The sequence below is a fragment of the Neophocaena asiaeorientalis genome, unplaced genomic scaffold (assembly GCF_003031525.2).
Source record: "Neophocaena asiaeorientalis asiaeorientalis breed wild unplaced genomic scaffold, Neophocaena_asiaeorientalis_V1.1 scaffold338, whole genome shotgun sequence".
NCBI classification, from domain to species: Eukaryota; Metazoa; Chordata; class Mammalia; order Artiodactyla; family Phocoenidae; genus Neophocaena; species Neophocaena asiaeorientalis.
Window position 1 is genome coordinate 340,496 of NW_020175405.1, and position 17,583 is coordinate 358,078.

A 17,583-nucleotide genomic window follows, 5' to 3' on the forward strand; every position below is an offset into this window, starting at 1 on the left:
ACGGATTAAGTTTGAGCATAGCATTATTTGTTTAAAAAATATTCAATGGCCTCCCTACCTTCTGAATGAAGTTCAAGCCTGGCTTTAAATCTCTATAGAGAACTTCTATAAGCAACCACTAAATCTGCCCCCATCTCTGGCCAATATCAGTTATATGAAAGAGGATATATACTGTACACAATAAAAAGCAAAACAAACAAAAAAGGGAAAAACAATCCAACTCAGTCCAATTTCTGAACAAATAAACATGACTATCACTCAAGATGGAAGAAGCCAAAGAAAAATCAGAAGAGAGAAAAAAAGAAATCCCATCCATAGTTGAAACATGTCTGGTTGTAAGCAAACTGGAATGTTACTTCTTTGAATGCGAATCTAAATCTAGTTTGTAGGCTCCAAAGACTAAAAGGAACTGGAAGAAATATTATTGCTATATTTGAGCAATTTCTAAGACTATCCAAACTTGATTCTTAAATTCCTTAACAAAGCACACTAAGGTCATCATCCATGTAAAAGAAAACACCAGAATAGACACTGTAGCATGGCTACTACCTCTGATCATTTCTTTCTTTTAATGAGGAACTTACAACATAAAATAAATAAAAACTATTTAAAAGACTGATGTTCTCTTATCAAGTAATTAATATTTTATCTCATGACAAGAAAAGTTTGAAAACACCCTCACATAAAAAGAAGAAATATCCCCTAGTAGTAACGGTTTGGTGCTCATTCATTCAGTATTCGCAGCCACTATTTTACAGAATGTAATTACCATCAATACTGAGAATCAACTGTATCTCTCAGGAGCATACTTTACTTGATACCTGAAAATCCCTAATATGGTTAACTTTAGGTAGGCACAAAACATAATAGAAGGAGATTGATTAAAAATTAAGTACATTAAATTTAGAAAAGTCTAGAGCAGGGATGGCAAACAGATTTTATCTTGCACATTAGCTCTGAAGAACAATGAGTTCTGAGTAACGTGCCTTCTGAAGTTGTACACTAGGAACGAGTACTAAAATAAATTAGTAATATTGGTCACAGAAGTGAGAAAGGATAAATAATGTTACTTGCTTCATGTATATACCACCCCTGGGCTACTGTACTTCAAATAATCTCAAAGAATAAACAATTACAAAATTACTTACTGCTTCAACAGAGTTACATTCTCGCCTTGTTTCTAAATAACGTAGGGCTCGTTTTTCTTCTTCTTTTAATTTAGCATCTGCCTGTCCAGAAGCAAAATAGCAATCATTTTAAGAAAATCAAGAAAATAGCTCAAATTACCACATATACTAAGTTCTCACTTACATATTTCATATAATTCTGTACACCATTTTGTTGTAAATACGAAGGTGCCTGTGTTCTATAAAATCTCTCTGTTGAATCCAAGTATGCCTTCTCAAAATTGTCCCTATAAATTTGAAGCTTATCCTCTGGATTAGAACAAAGGTTAACTGAAAAACAGAAAATAAAATTTTACTCTAATTATGATTCAAATCAGTATTTTGAGTACAATAAATGAAATAACAAATATTGAGGAGTCATGTTCAAGGAACTGTGACAATGCTCAAGAGAACATAAAGCCATGAAAGACAAAATCCTTCTTTATAAGAAACTTAAAAAGATAATAGTACAGAGTAGTAAAGTGACAAATAGTATAGATAACATGAACTATTTTATTTTTGAATAGGAAAGAGACTGACTTCAAACTGGATGATCAAGAAACCATTCACAGAAAAGATGGGATTTGAATTGAGTCTTTAGGAACAAAGTAGGATTTACACTGATTAGTAAAGGAAGTAAATATTCAGAAGTAGAACAACACAAGATCAAATTGAGGTATAACAACGAGGTTGTCTGCGTGGATTATAAGGTTAATAGAAGGTAAGGTAGAATAGTAAGTTAGGAATGGTTATGGAGAACCTCAAATCTCTGGCTAAGTAACCTGAATTTAGCATGGCCTACCACTAAATGGGTAAGAAAAACACCAATAAAATTATACTTAAAAATTAATCTTGTGAAAGTATAAGGGCTAAATGATAGCAATAACATCACTATAAGAAGACTGTCTGAAAAGTCTAGAAGTAGAATTCAAAGAAGTCTTAACTGGTGGCAGTTGAAATAAAAATAAATAAATTTCAGGGACATGGCTAATGAAAATCTAGACTTGATACCTAAAGAAACACAATGGCAATGGAGAAAGCAAGTCAAAGATAAATAAAGGTTCATTTATATAAAACTTTCTTATCGGCAACTATTTTGCATCAGGCATTCTATGTTCAGTAAAGATATAGTGTCAAGAACACAGTTAAATACACTGAAGTATTACGACAGAGAAGCACAGGTACTATGAAGCACCTAACCTACTCTGGGAATTAGGAAAGGCCTCCACGAGGAAACAGAGAATGAGGATGAGTTAGCAAATAAAAGAGGAAGAAAAGTATTCTGGTCAGAGGAAACAGCACATTTGATTGAACGAAAAATGAGAGTATCACTATCAGACACTGAAAAGTTTAGAAACTCCAGAATGTACACATGGAATAAACTGATGTCCTAAAAATATAAGTGTAAAACCAGTTACCTTTCATAAGCTAGAGACTCGAATCTACATTTCTCTAATATAGGTTGCTAAAGATTTACTAGCCAAGAAATGAGTGAAATGGAGAAAATAAATATTAACCACACGAATATAAACTTTTGTAGCTTTCATTAAAACAGAATATCTTTTATGTACTCTTAATTTCATGTGACACTAAAAGTAGATGTGACTATATTCTAATAAACATAACTTTGAGACTACTATTCTATAATTGTCTTAATTTCCATGAAAAGGCAATTTGATCATAAAGGTTCAGAACATACCATAGGATTCTCTTACTCCAATGACAAGCTGAGAATCAAAAGCTTCTCCTAATCTTTCAGCATGTACCAGCTTCATTGCACTATCTTGAAGTCTGTTTTTTATATTTGAAAAGATTGACTCATTCCATGTATCAAGCATGAGCTAGGAAAAAAAGAAGAAAATATGCCATCATTTCAATTATTAATATACCAAGTACCATAAATACACACAAAAAATTTTAAGTACAAATGCTAAAAAAGGAAATAAAATTCTTAGACCTACATTCACTTGAATACTACAGGAAAGCAACATATTTATTTATTTATTTTTATTTTTGGCTGCTTTGGGTCTTCGTTGCCACGCGCAGGCTTTCTCTAGTTGTGGTGAGCGGGTGTTACTCTTCATTGTGGTGTGTGGGCTTCTCATTGCGGTGGCTTCTCTTGTTGCGGAGCACAGGCTGGGCGCACTGGGCTTCAGTAGTTGCAGCACGTGGGCTCAGTAGTTGCGGCACTCAGGCCCTAGAGCACAAGGGCTTCAGTAGTTGCGGTGCATGGGCTCAGCAGTTGCGGCACGTGAGTTCTAGGGTGTGCGGGCTTCAGTAGTTGTGGGACACAGACTCAGTAGTTATGGCTTGTGGGCTCTAGAGTGCAGTCTCAGTAGTCGTGGTGCAAGGGCTTAGCTGCTCTGTGGCAGGTGGGATTTTCCCGGACCAGGGATCAACCAATGTCCCCTGCGCTGGCAGGTGGATTTGTAAGCACCGCGCCACCAATGAAGTCCCAGGAAAGCAGTATATTTAAATTTGGTAACTATCACGTGGTAAATACTGACAAAAGAACAAGTGTTTCAGAATCAAACACAACTGGATTTGAATTCCAGCTGTTACTTATTTGCCTGCTTTCTCTTCTGTAAAATAGTGAAAATAACAGTACAAATTTCAAGTGGTTGTTGTAAAATTTAATATGGTAATACATGGAAAATGTCACTTTCCCTACAGTTCCAAGGCTGTATTTCAGAGATACTGATATGTGTTTGGGATGGTCATATGAATGTTTGTACAAATATATGATAAATGTGAAAAGGACCAAATGAAAATGTTTGGTAATGAATCTCAAAAAGAAAAGAATATACAAATCCACACTATGGATGTTGTTTAAATGATGAAAATGGCATATACGTATTCATGAGTATGCTGTCAGCATTAGTACAAATTTTAAGGCTGGGAAGGGGCAACAAGGTCCAAGACACTATTGAAATGCCTGAGCTGATTGCTAGAACCATCACAGCAAGCAGTGAGTTGTTCAAAGTTCAAATGGCATTTTTTACTTTTCAAATCTGTGGTTCCATTTGATTCTCACAAGTAGAAATATATGTGTGTGTATATGTGTGTGTGTGTGTGTGTGTGTGTGTGTGTATTTATGAATATGAAAAATGAGGACAGCAAGCTTAGGTCATTATTGACTGAAGAATTGAAAGGGAAACCTGGGACTCTTCAATTTCAGAGCTGAGTTCTTTCCATTAATTCATGAGTTGTTACTGGGCACAGAGCTTTTAACTAGAAACTAGGCAAAATATGAAAATAAACATGGTACATTCTGAGTTTATAATAACTAGAATTAAGTAAAAAAATGATAAAGATGACAGCAGTTTAGCCACAATTAAACACAAAGATACCAGAAGGTAACCTAATAAGGAAAGACTTTTTGAACAGAAAAAAAGTAACTGAATTTATAGAAAGGTAAAAGTACAGAGAAAGAATAATGAAATAAAATTATGAAGATAAAACTAGGAAAAGGAGAAAGTGAAAAGGAAAAGCAAATGAGGTAATGTTTGAAGACACAGATTTACAGCTTAAGACCACATAAAAGATGAAGAGAACTGAAGCTAAAAAAAGACGAAAGAAAACTAATATTATTCAATAAAACCTGGCAAAAGCTGAAAAGGAATTTATATGTGAAGTAGAAAAACTCATTTCAGTGTAAATTTCTTTCAAAAGTCTTCAACTCACCCTATTTCTGAAGAACATTAGGGAACAATGGGAAAACTAACTTACCTTTCGAACAATACTGTCTTCTACATTTGATTTTTTATTGCTGCCCTGTTTACCCATTAAAGTAATCTCTAGTTGACAGAAAGGCTTCGGTAAAATATCACACTGTGTGAAGAATTTTCGCCATTCAACAATATAAGCTTTTAGCAAAGCTGTATCATCTTGATGGCTCAGTACTCGCTGAAAACAAAGAATCATACCAATTTTAAATAAATACAGGTGCTTTAAAGAATAATGGAACATATTCATGCCATAAATTTAAAATATTTTATTTACTGTATAACCTATATTATACCCAAAAGAAAACATACATATATATATCAAAGAGAAATTAAAACTTGTTCACATAGCCTTACTGTAATGAACATTTCACAATATATACATATATCAAATCATGTTGTACACCTGAAACCAATAAAATGTTATATGTCGATTATACTTCAATTAAAAAACCCCCTATATCCTTTAGCTATTACCTTCCTTACCTTCCTCCCTTCCTAGTTCCCCCCCTCGCTGCGCAGTCCTAAGCAACCACTAATCTGTTTTCTGTGTCTATGTATTTGCCTATTCTGGACTTTCATATGAATGAGATTATATAATATGTAGACTTTTACGACTGACTCCTTTTATATGGCATAGTTTTTCAGGGCTTGTCCAAGTTGTAGTATATGTCAGTACTTTATTCTGTTTTACTGCTAAATACTATTCCATTTTATGGACATACCACACTTTTTTTATCTGTTTGTCCACTGATGAACATTTGGGTCATTTCCACCTTTGGCTATAATGAATAATGCTGCTATAAACATCTGTGTACAAAAACAAAACAAACAAAAAAAACCCACAAAAAACTTGTGCACACTCACCAAGAAGGGGACACAAATAACTAAAATCAAAGATGAAAGAGGAGACGTTACAACTGATACCACAGATATACAAAGGATCATGAGAGACTACTACAAACAATTAAACACCAACAAATCTGACAACCTATAAGAAATGGATAAATTCCTGGAAACATATAATCAAAAAAGCTCAATGGTGAGGGAAAAAAAATCTGATAGATTACTGGTAAGTTATCAAGACTGAATTCATAATCAAAAAATTCCCAACAAATGAAAGTCCAGGATCAGATGGCTTCACTGGTGAATCTTACCAAACATTTAAACCAGAACTAATACCAATCCTTCTTAAGCTCTTCCAAAACACAGGGAACACTTCCAAACTCATTTTATAAGGTTAGTATTACCCTGATACCAAAATCAGACAAAGATGCCACAAAAAAAGAAAATTACAAGCCAGAATCCCTAATGAATGCAGATGCAAAAATTCTGAAAAAAAATACTAGCAAGCCAAATTCTACAGCACATTAAAAGGATCATACACCATGATCAAGTGGGATTTACTCCAGGGATGCAAGGATGGGTCAACATTCACTAATTAATCAGTGTGATACACCACATTAACAGAATGACTAAAACTCATACGATCATCTCAATAGATGCAGAAAAAGGATTTGACAAAATGCAGTATCTATTTATGATTAAGAACTCTCAAAAACGTAGGTATAGAGGGAATGCACCCCAATGTAATAATGGCCATATATGACAAGCTCACAGCTAACATGATATTCAATGGTGAAAAGCTGAAATCTTTTCTTCTAAGATCTGGAATAAGACAAGGATGCCTACTCTCACCACTCCTTTTCAAAGCAGTACTTGAAATCTTGTCCAGAGCAATTAGGCAAGAAAAAGAAATAAAATGCACCCAAATTGGAAAGAAAGGAATAAAACTGTCACTATTTGCAGATGACATGATATTATATACAGAAAAACACTAAAGACCCCACCAAAAAATAACAAATGAATTAAGTGAAGTTGCAGGATAGAAAAATCAACATACAAAAATCTGTTGAGTTTCTATAAACTAATAACAAACTACCAAAAAGAGAAATTAGGGGGAAAGAATCCTGTTTAAAATCACATCAAAAAGAATAAAATACCTAAGAATAAATTTAACTATAGAGGTGAAAGACCTACACTGAAACACTGATGAAAGAAACTGAATAAGACACAAATAAATGAAAAGATATTCTGTGCTCACAGACTGTTACAATGCTATTGTTAAAATGTCCACACTGAGACTTCCCTGGTGGTCCAGTGAGTAAGACTCCACACTCCCAATGCAGGGGGCCCAGGTACGATCCCTGGTCGGGGAACTAGATCCCACATGTATGCCACAACTAAGAGTTTGCATGCCGCAACTAAGAAGTCCACACGTCACAATGAAGATCCCGCATGCCAAAACTAAGATGCAGGGCAGCCAAAATAAATATAAATAAATAAATAAAATGTCCACACTACTCAAAGTAGTACAGATTCGGTGCAATCCCTATCAAAATTCCAATGACATTTTTCACAGAAATAGAGCCAAGAATCCTAAAATTTGTATGGAACCATAAAAGACCCCATATAGCCAAAGCAGTCTTGAGAAATAAGAACAAAGCTGGAGGCATCATGCTTTCTGATTTCAAATTACATTACAAAGCTAGTAATCAAAACAGTATGGTATTGGCATAAAAACAGACCACACAGATCAACAGAACAAAACAGAAAGCTCAGAAATAAGCCCACGCATAGTTGGTCAATTAGTTTATGACAGAGGAGTCAAAATATATGTGGGGAAAGAACAGTCTCTTCAATAATTGGTGTTAGGAAAACTGGACAGCCACATGCAAAAGAATGAAACTAGACAACTATCTTACAAAAATTAACTCAAAATGAGTTAAAGACTTGAACATAAGACCTGAAACCATAAAACTTCTAAAAGAAAACATAGGTAGCAAATTCCTTGACACCAGTCTTGGTGATGATCTTTTGGATTTGACACCAAAAGCAAAGGTACAAAAGCAAAAATAAACAAATGGGACTACATCAAACTAAAAAGCTTCTGTATATCAAACGAAACCATTAACAAAACAAAAGGCAATCTATGGGAGAAAATATTTGCAAATCATATATCTGATGTGGGGTTAATATGCAAAGTATATATAAAGAACTCACACAACTCAATAGCAAAAAAAAAAAAAAAATTCTGATTAAAAATGAACAGAGGGACTTCCCTGGTGGCACAGTGGTTAAGAATCCACCTGCCAATGCAGGGGACATGGGTTTGATCCTTGGTCTGGGAAGAACCTACATGCCATGGAGCAACTAAGCCCCTGTGCCACAACGACTGAGCCTGCACTCTAGAGCCCGTAAGCCACAACTGAGCCGATGCTCCACAACAAGAGAAGCCACTGCAATGAGAAGCCCGAGCACCACAGCGAAAAGTAGCCCCTGCTCACCACATCTAGAGAAAGCCTGCGTTCAGCAACGAAGACACAATGCAGCCAAAATAAATAAATAAATAAACTAATTTTAAAAAAATGAGCAGAGGATCTGAATAGACATTTTCCCAAAGACACAGAGATGGCCAACAGGTACATGAAAAGATGCTCAACATCACTAATCACTAGAAAAATGCAAGTCAAAACCACAATAAGATATCACCCCATCCCTGTTAGAATGGTTATTATCAAAAAGACAACAAATAAGTGTTGCTGAGGATGTGGAGAAAGGAAACCCTTGTACATTGTTGGTGGGAATGTAAATTGGTGCAGCCACTACGGAAAACAGCATGGGATTCCTCAAAAAATTAAAAATAGAATTATCATATTTTCCAGCAATTCCACTTCTTGGTATCTATCCAAAGAAAACAAAAACACTAATTCAAAATGATATATGTACCCCCATGTTCACTTCAGCATTATCTACAACAGCCAAGACATGGAAACAATCTAAATGTCCAACAATGGATGAACTGATAAAGAAAATGTGGTATATAGACACAAGAGAATATCATTTAGCCATACAAGAGAATGAAATCTTGCCATCTGTGACAACATGGATACCTTGAGAGCATTACGCTTAGTGAAATAAGTCAGACAAAGACAAATAAATACCTTATGATCTCACTTACATGTGGAATCAAAAAACAAACCCCCAAAAACCCAAAAAACCCAACAAAAAAACCCCCCAAGCTCACAGATACAGAGAACAGATTGGTGATTGCCAGGCAGAGGGATGGGGAGGAGAGGGATCAAAATGGGTGAAGGGGGTCAAAAGGTACAAACTTCCAGTTATAAAAAAAAATTAGGGGGACTTCCCTGGTGGCACAGTGGTTAAGAATCCATCCGCCAAAGCAGGAGACACAGGTTCGAGCCCTGGTCCAGGAAGATCCCACATGCCGCGGAGTAACTAAGCCCATGCGCCACAACTACTGAGCCTGTGCTCTAGAGCCCACAGGCCACAACTACTGAGCCTGCATGCCACAATTACTGAAGCCCGCGTGCCTAGAGTCTGTGCTCTATAACAAGAGAAGCTACCGCAATGAGAAGCCCATGCACCACAACAAAGAGTAGCCCCTGCTCTCCGCAACTAGAGAAAAGCCCACGTGCAGCAATGAAGACCCAATGCAGCCAAAAATAAATAAATTTTAAAAATTAAAAAGTCACAGAGGTGTAATATACAGCATGGTGACTACAGTTAATACTATCGTAGTATGGGCTTCCCTGGTGGCACAGTGGTTGAGAGTCCACCTGCCGATGCGGGGGAAGCGGTTTCGTGCCCCAGTCAGGGAGGATCCCACATGCCGCGGAGCGGCTGGGCCCGTGAGCCGTGGCCACTGGGCCTGCGTGTCCGGAGCCTGTGCATCGCAACGGGAGAGGCCACAGCGGTGAGAGGCCCGCGTATCGAAAAAATTGTAGTATACATTTGAAAGTTGCTAAGAAGAGTAAATCTTAGAAGTTCTCATCACAAGAAAAAAATTTGTAACTACATATGGTGACGGATGTGAAAGTAGACTTACTGTGGTGATCATTTTGCAATATATACAAATATTGAATCATTATGTTGTACACCTGAAACTAGTATCATGTTATGTGTCAATTATACCTAAAACAACACTTGTGCACAAATGTTCACAGCAGCATTATTCAAAACAGACAAAAAATAGTGAGAACCCAATGTCTATCAATGACAAACAGGTAAACAAAATACAGCACAGTCATACAACAGAATATTATTCTGCCATAAGAAGGAATGAAATAGTGCTAAATGCTACAATATAGATGAACCTTGAAAACATTATCCCAAGTGAAAGAAGTCAGTCATAAAAGGCCACATATTGTAGGATTCCATTTATAGGAAATGTCCAGAATAAACAAATCCATAGGGACAGAAAGTAGACTAGTGTTTGCCAAAGTGTGTGTGTGTGGGGCGGGGGGGTCATGCGGAAGTAACTGCTAATGGGTACAGAGTTTCTATATGGGCTGATGAAAATGTTCTAAAATTAGTGGGTGATGGTTGTACAACTTTATGAATATACTAAAACACACACAATTATACAGTTATTAAAAGCATGAATTTTGGTATGTAAATTATATCTCAATTTTTTTTTTTTTTTTAAAGATCCTAGTCTATTTCTCCACCACTGGACTTTAGCTGGTCCTGTGACTAACTGTGACCAACAAAATGCTGTAGATGTGACATTGTGAGACTTCTGAGCCAAGACCTGAAGAGATTTGCAAGATTACACTATCACACCTCAAAGACTGTTTCCTTGAGAACAAGAAACCATGTGAGGGGGAAAAAGCCCCAGAGGGAAGCCAGGATAGTACCAAACACCAGGAATATGAGAAAAGCTCTCTTAGACCATCCAGTCCCTGAAGAGCCTTACTGCTGCCATATTAATAAGCTCAGGCAAAATCAGGTAAGCCTAGCCCAAATTGCTAAGCCACAGAATTATGTATTGGGTTGGCCAAAAAGCTTGTTCAGGTTTTTCCATATGTCGTTACAGGAAACCCGAACGAACTTTTTGGCCAACCCAATACAAATAGAAGGGTTACGTTAATCTTAAAAACAAAACAAACAAAACAAGAAAAAATTCAATATCCTAATAACTTTCCAAGCATTGCATATTTATTTTTATTTCTTTTCATCATTTTCAATAATGCTATAATAAACATTTTAATGCTTACTGTCCTATTTGGGAGATTTGGTCCTTCCTAACAGGATAAACTCAATTAGTCTAGTAACTGACTAGTAAACTCACAAAGCTAGATCTTCTTAAAAGTTTTTAAATGTTTTAAAATTATACACCCATGTCTGGTACTGCCAGTCCTGCAATTTAACTGCTCTGAATTAGTGGCACTAAATCCCAACCTCGAGTTCTTGCTAAGGTCTACATTCCAAACCTTCCTGGATCGTTCCAAACATCATTCCAAACCCTGAACATACTTTGTTTTCTAGTGTGAAGTATATTTCTAAGATGATTCTTTGTGAGCCCATTTCCAGAAACTAAGAAATAATGCTCTATCAATTTGAAATAAACATAATTTATCTTCACCAAAAGTCATAAACAGATAAGCTGATATGCTTTCCAATGCAAGCAGAAACTGTTTTCCTAAATCAGTTCTAGAAAAATGTATGTTTTGATTAAACTGTGACATTGAAACATTTAATTTTTCTAAGCAAACCTGATGATTTATTTTCATTAAAAGATAATTTCCTAAAAAAAAAATTTCCTTATAAAACTCTAATTTTTAAACAATCATTGATCAAGACAGCAGAATTAATGGTGTCATCAATAAAACATTTCATTTTGTAAGTAACATCCAATGTGACATCATTCTTATTTTCTCATGGTAGTGACTACTAACAGAATTAAATATATACCAATCATATATTCAATTTCAGTATCTTCCTTTAAGTTATATATTCATTTTTAATTTCCAACTGCTAATACTTATTAATATTCAACAAGATTTCTAACAGACTTTTACTAATGTTGTACAAGACAATGATGTAAAATTTCAAATAAAGAATAACAAATTCTAGCTCTCTAGTTTTCAAACTTCATTTTATAGAAAGGAAAATAATCTCATGTCTTTAGGCCCTTCTCCAAAGTGGTAAAGGATGCATTAGTGATGCCAGAGTTGATCTGAAATAATACTTTACCTCTGCATTAATTTTTCCCAAAAAACAAAGGTGTTAATAAAGACAAAAACAAACTAGCTCTTGCGTAACTGACCTAATACCTAAATGAGCTGTATCTTCATTTCAATAATATTAAACACTTATACATATCATCAACTCAAGAGTGCTGAATTTCAGCTCAGCAGCAGCAATGCAAAGGACAGTCCAAGAATTACAGTCGGAGAAGTATTTAGAATTGAAGAAAACTGCTGTCAGCTTGAAAAGAGTAAGTATTAATTGTGAGGAAAAAAATGATTTATGTGAACTGATGTGTGGCCAAAAAATAATGGTGGTGGGGATTTCTAAAGAATGTATTAAAAATGAAATTCTTTTTATAGCATATTTTAATTGAGGATAATATATTCTTTTGAAAGAAATGTCAGTGAGGGAGGGGGGTAAAAACAACAAATGACAATCATTTCATTAAAAAATTTATTTAGCCAAGTGTGTCAAAAGTTAATGTGAAAAAAAAAAGTTAATGTGATATTTTAAAATTACTTCAGGAAGCCCTACATTCAAAACCAGAAAATATGATATTCTCTGAGTAAAGTCTTAAATAATATATAGATGCAAAACTTACTGCCTGTGCTTGCTTAATAAACTCAAGAATATCTTCTTTTAAAGCCTGATGAATTTTTGCTGGGCCTTTATCATCCCAGAGACAGACTGCATGTACATCCCTGTAAAAATAAAGCAGGTAAACAAACATTAACACTGGAAAAAGAACAAAGAACTCTGTTCTGTTTCAATACAGTTTCCATGGACCATGGACACCCTTCCATGGACCATTCAAGGGTGCTTGAATCCATTCACATGAACCAAGCATTCTTTGTAAGCCACTTCATATATAAACATTTGCTTCTATTTTCTTTGTCATTGCTTTCCTTAAATCTTTGCCACTTACTGATTAAATTTTTAAATTATAAAAGGATCTCCCAATCAGACTCCCAAAGTTAAATACTATCAATATTTTCTTGTGCAAAGACAAGTATAAATCCTTTAATATATAACACAATATATATAAACTATCCTTTTTTAGAAAATTTGTAATTTAAATACCATTACAGCAAAATTCCTAGTTTCCCCCATACATTCATCACATTTACACATCAATTACCACTGTGCCTCCTTTATTTAAAATAAACAGAAACAAAAGTTCTTTAAACTATAAATCTGACATATTTTACCCAAAGATCATTCATTATAGAAATATATTTAATATTAATACATGTTCACAGAGAGAATTTTTTAATTACTATATTGTAGAGCAGGGAAACATAACAAAAGGATAGAGTCTTATACTGGGGATTCTTTTATTCAAAAAATGTTCCCCAGTACTTTATAGAGCCCCCACCATAAAAAATGTCAAAAAAACCGAAAAATATCTCTAGAATTGTAACATTATAACAATGGCCAAATAGTCTGTTTTACATTCAGATTCTTAGGGACATAATTATAATCTAAAGTTCTGTCTGCATATTAATTTGAACTTGCTTTCATCATTTGTTAAATTCGGCTTAATAGTGGTATCTGGCCCAGAGCAGATGTAGTAAGCACACAAATATCTGTTAAATAACAAGATAATAGGTAACAGCTAACTGCTTACTATATGCCAAATACTATTCTAAGCTGTTTTAACTCACTTAACCTTCACAGCAACCCTGAAGTAGTACTATTTTATTGCCATTTTACAGATGTGGAAGCTGAGGCAAAGAAAGGTTAAGTAACATTCCCAAGATTACCCAGCTAGTATATGGCAATTACACGGGCAATTGGGCTCTAGAGCCCACATCAAACCATTTCCCTTAATTTACTCTTGCACCCCTCTAATCTATCCAACAGTAGCTAAAGTGATCATCATAACACTCAAATTACATCTTACTGCCTCTATATTTCAAGTCCTCCAACCGTTTCCCATTGCTCTTTGAATAAAGTACAAAATGGGGCTTCCCTGGTGGCGCAGTGGTTGGGAGTCTGCCTGCCGATGCAGGGGATACCAGTTCGTGCCCCGGTCCGGGAGGATCCCACGTGCCGCGGAGCGGCTGGGCCCGTGAACCATGGCCGCTGGGCCTGCGCGTCCGGAGCCTGTGCTCCGCAACGGGAGAGGCCACAACAGTGAGAGGCCCGCATATCGCAAAAAAAATAAATAAATAAATAAAGTACAAAATGGTTAATTGACCCCTGTAATACCTCTGCAATCTCACCTCATGGCTAAAGAAATCTAGAGTCTAAAAGAAGAAACTGATACAAAAATAGATTGATTATATTTCAATGTTTATGACTACTAAGCCTATAAACATAAGATGGTTTAGGAACCCAAGGAGAAGGAAAGGATGGAAGTGACTGGTAAAAAGAAAAAGGGAAGACTCCCTGGAAGAGTTGATTCCTAAGCTTATCTCAATGAACAAGTAGGATTTTGCCACGCAAAGGAGGGTGGGGGAAGGATATTTTATGAAGTCACAATGTGAGTAAAGAACTATAGATCACTAGGGTGTATGCAGTGAACTATTAACAAATCAATGTGGCTTGGCTGTCAAGTGTGAAGTGGGGAGTGATAAGCAAGAAACTGGGCAAACTAACCCTTTTATAATTCAATCACAGTCCTATTGTATCCATCAGCTAAATGTCTCTCCAATTTGGACATTTCCATCCATCACCACTACCACAGTCAAAATTACCATCATCTCTTACTTAATTTACTATAACACAAACTAGCATGTATTGACTGCTTACGATGTACCAAGCACTTCACACATATTGACCCATGCAGTGGTTTAGGTTTTCCAAAAAAGAGATGGGATCAGAAATGCAAGAGAGATTGATTGAGGGTAATGCCTGTGAGGGACAATGGGAAGTGAGCTACAGGAAGCTGGGCAAAACATAAGCTCACAATGCTGGTCTGATCCCTGTAGGGAAGAGTAGGAAGGATGAAGGTTGGGTAGCAAGAGTCTTAGACTACACAGCAGTTCTAAGAAAGTTTGGTAAAGCTATTTAAGAGTTTTAGAGCAAAAGTCACCCATCAAAGGAGTTCCATACCTCCCCAAAATAGGATTACCTTAGTATCCCTGCCTACTCATACCCACTGCAGGTACATGTCAGAAGGGCTCAAACGTGACTTGAGTCTCATAAGGCAAGAGGGAATGGTGTTGAGTTGGGTACCCAGGAAAGAGTCCAACTTGTGATCAATACATCTTCTCCAGCTCCCTTTCCTCAACCTCCAGGTGCTCCTATATGTTGTTACATCATGGAAGAATATCTTCAATACATTCTTATTTGAAACACAATACTTCTCACCACCACACAATAGAACATGTCAAGTCTCCTGGTCAATTTTCATACACATTTTGAGGAATGTATTATAATACACTTGAGGACTGTATGATGATAATACCCTTAAAGACCTCTATGTTCCTCTCCCTAATCCTACTCTCTCATCCATCCCCAGAAGTAACTAAGCCTGAATCTGTCATTTTATTTTCAAGTTTTACAACATACTATGAGGGTTTCTGAACGTTATAGAAATTATTATCAAATAATTTTTTCAAATAATTTTTTTACTCAACACGTTTCTACTATTTACTCATATAGTTGGATGTACTTCTCGTTGATGCACTTTATCTTTTTTTTTTTTTTTTAAGATTTATTTATTTTGGGCTGTGTGGGCTCTTCGTTGCTGTGCACGGGCCTTCTCTAGTTGCGGTGAGTGGGGGCTACTCTTTGTTGCAGTGCGCGGGCTTCTCATTGCGGTGGCTTCTCTTTGTTGCTGAGCACGGGGTCTAGGTGCGTGGGCTTCAGTAGTTGTGGTTCACGGGCTCTAGAGCACAGGCTCAGTAGTTATGGCACACGGTCTCAGTTGTTCCGCGGCATGTGGGATCTTCCCAGACCAGGGCTCGAACCCGTGTCCCTTGCATTGGCAGGCGGATTCTTAACCACTGCGCCACCAGGGAAGCCCATAACTAAGTGTTTTTAAAAAGAGACATGCTGTTAAGAGAAATTCTTTTTATTTATTTTTTAATATTTATTTATGTATTTATTTATTTGGCTGCACCAGGTCTTAGTTGCAGCACACTGGATCGTCGTTGCCATGTGCAGGATATTCGATGTCGCTTGCGGCATCTAGTTCCCTGACCAGGGTTCAAACCCACTGCACAGGAGCATGGAATCTTAACCACTGGACCACCAGGGAAGTCCCAGGGAATTCTTTTTATTTTATTTATTTATTTTTAAAATATTTTGTTTATTTGTTTATTTATTTATTTATTTTGGCTGCATTGGATCTTCGTTGCTGCACACAGGCTTCTCATTGCAGTGGCTTCTCCTGTTGTGGAACACAGGCTCTAGGCACACAGCTTCAGTAGTTGTGGCACACAGGCTCTAGAGTGCATGCTCAGTAGTTGTGGCACACAGGTGGCACACAGGCTCAGTTGCTCCGCAGCACGTGGGATCTTCCCGGACCAGGGCTCAAATCCGTGTACCCTGCATTGGCAGGCAGATTCTTAACAACTGCGCCAGCAGGGAAGTCCCCCAGGGAATTCTTTTTAAATACTTAACTATATTAGAAAAATCAAGGGGTTGAGGAGTGGGAGAATGATGAAGTAAAAACTTTTTAAAGGTTTCAAGAGGACAGACAGAAGGGATGAGAGAAGAAGAGGTAAGAAATATTCCAAAGTATTTCAACTTCCTCAAGTTAAACAGGGAGTAAAAGAGAAATAGTGTGACGCTGGTGCAAAAAAATAGGTATTCTGGGGACTTCCCTGGTGGTCCAGTGGTAAAGAATCTGCCTTCCAGCACAGGAGACGCAGGTTCAATCCCTGGTCGGGAAACTTAGATCCCACAAGCCGTATGGCACAGCCAAAAAAAATACAATTAATGGCTATGATTTATTAGGTAGAGATTCTTGCAACTCACAAAAATATAACTTTTTCCTAAGAGCACATGCATACATACAAAATTTTAAGAAGATAATTTTATAGGCTATTTCTCTGATTATAATCCATAAATAAATAATTTAAAATTTCACTATCTAGAAATTTAAGCTCCTAGATAATGCATGGATTAAAGGAAAACGAAAAACAAAAAGAAAAATTACTAACAAGAAAGAAATAAAGGGACTTCCCTAGTGGCACAGTGGTTAAGAATCCTCCTGCCAATGCAGGGGACACGAGTTCGAGCCCTGGTCCGGGAAGATCCCACATGCCATGGAGTAACTAAGCCCGTGCACCACAACTACTGAGCCTGTGCTCTAAAGCGCAAGAGCCATAACTACTGAGCCCGCGTGATACAACTACTGCAGCCTGCGCACCCTAGAGCCCATGTGCCACAACTATGGAAGCCTGCACGCTGTGGGGCCCACGTGCTGCAACTACTGAGTCTGCATGCCTAGAGCTATGCTCCACAACAAGAGATGCCACTGTAACAAGAGACATCATGCCAATGAGAAGCCCACGCACCACAACGAAGAGTAGCCCATGCTCGCCACAACTAGAGATAACCCATGCACAGCAACAAAGACCCAACGCAGCCAAAAACTAAAGTAAAATTTTTTTTAAAAATAGAATCTGGGGCTTCCCTGGTGGCGCAGCGGTTGAGAGTCCGCCTGCCGATGCAGGGGACAC

At 36.8% G+C, this 17,583-nt stretch overlaps 1 protein-coding gene across 1 annotated transcript in view; it reads right to left on the bottom strand.

Moving 5' to 3' along the window:
• CUL5 (cullin 5) overlaps window positions 1–17,583 on the bottom strand; it is a 98,925-nt gene that overhangs the window by 49,432 nt on the left and 31,910 nt on the right. The window contains exons 3-7 of the mRNA XM_024766969.1: window positions 12,549–12,648; window positions 4,896–5,072; window positions 2,866–3,007; window positions 1,312–1,457; window positions 1,149–1,229 (exon numbers count right to left, since the gene is read on the bottom strand). Of these exons, the coding sequence (XP_024622737.1) occupies window positions 1,149–1,229; window positions 1,312–1,457; window positions 2,866–3,007; window positions 4,896–5,072; window positions 12,549–12,648 (646 nt within the window). The remainder of the gene's footprint in view (window positions 1–1,148; window positions 1,230–1,311; window positions 1,458–2,865; window positions 3,008–4,895; window positions 5,073–12,548; window positions 12,649–17,583) is intronic.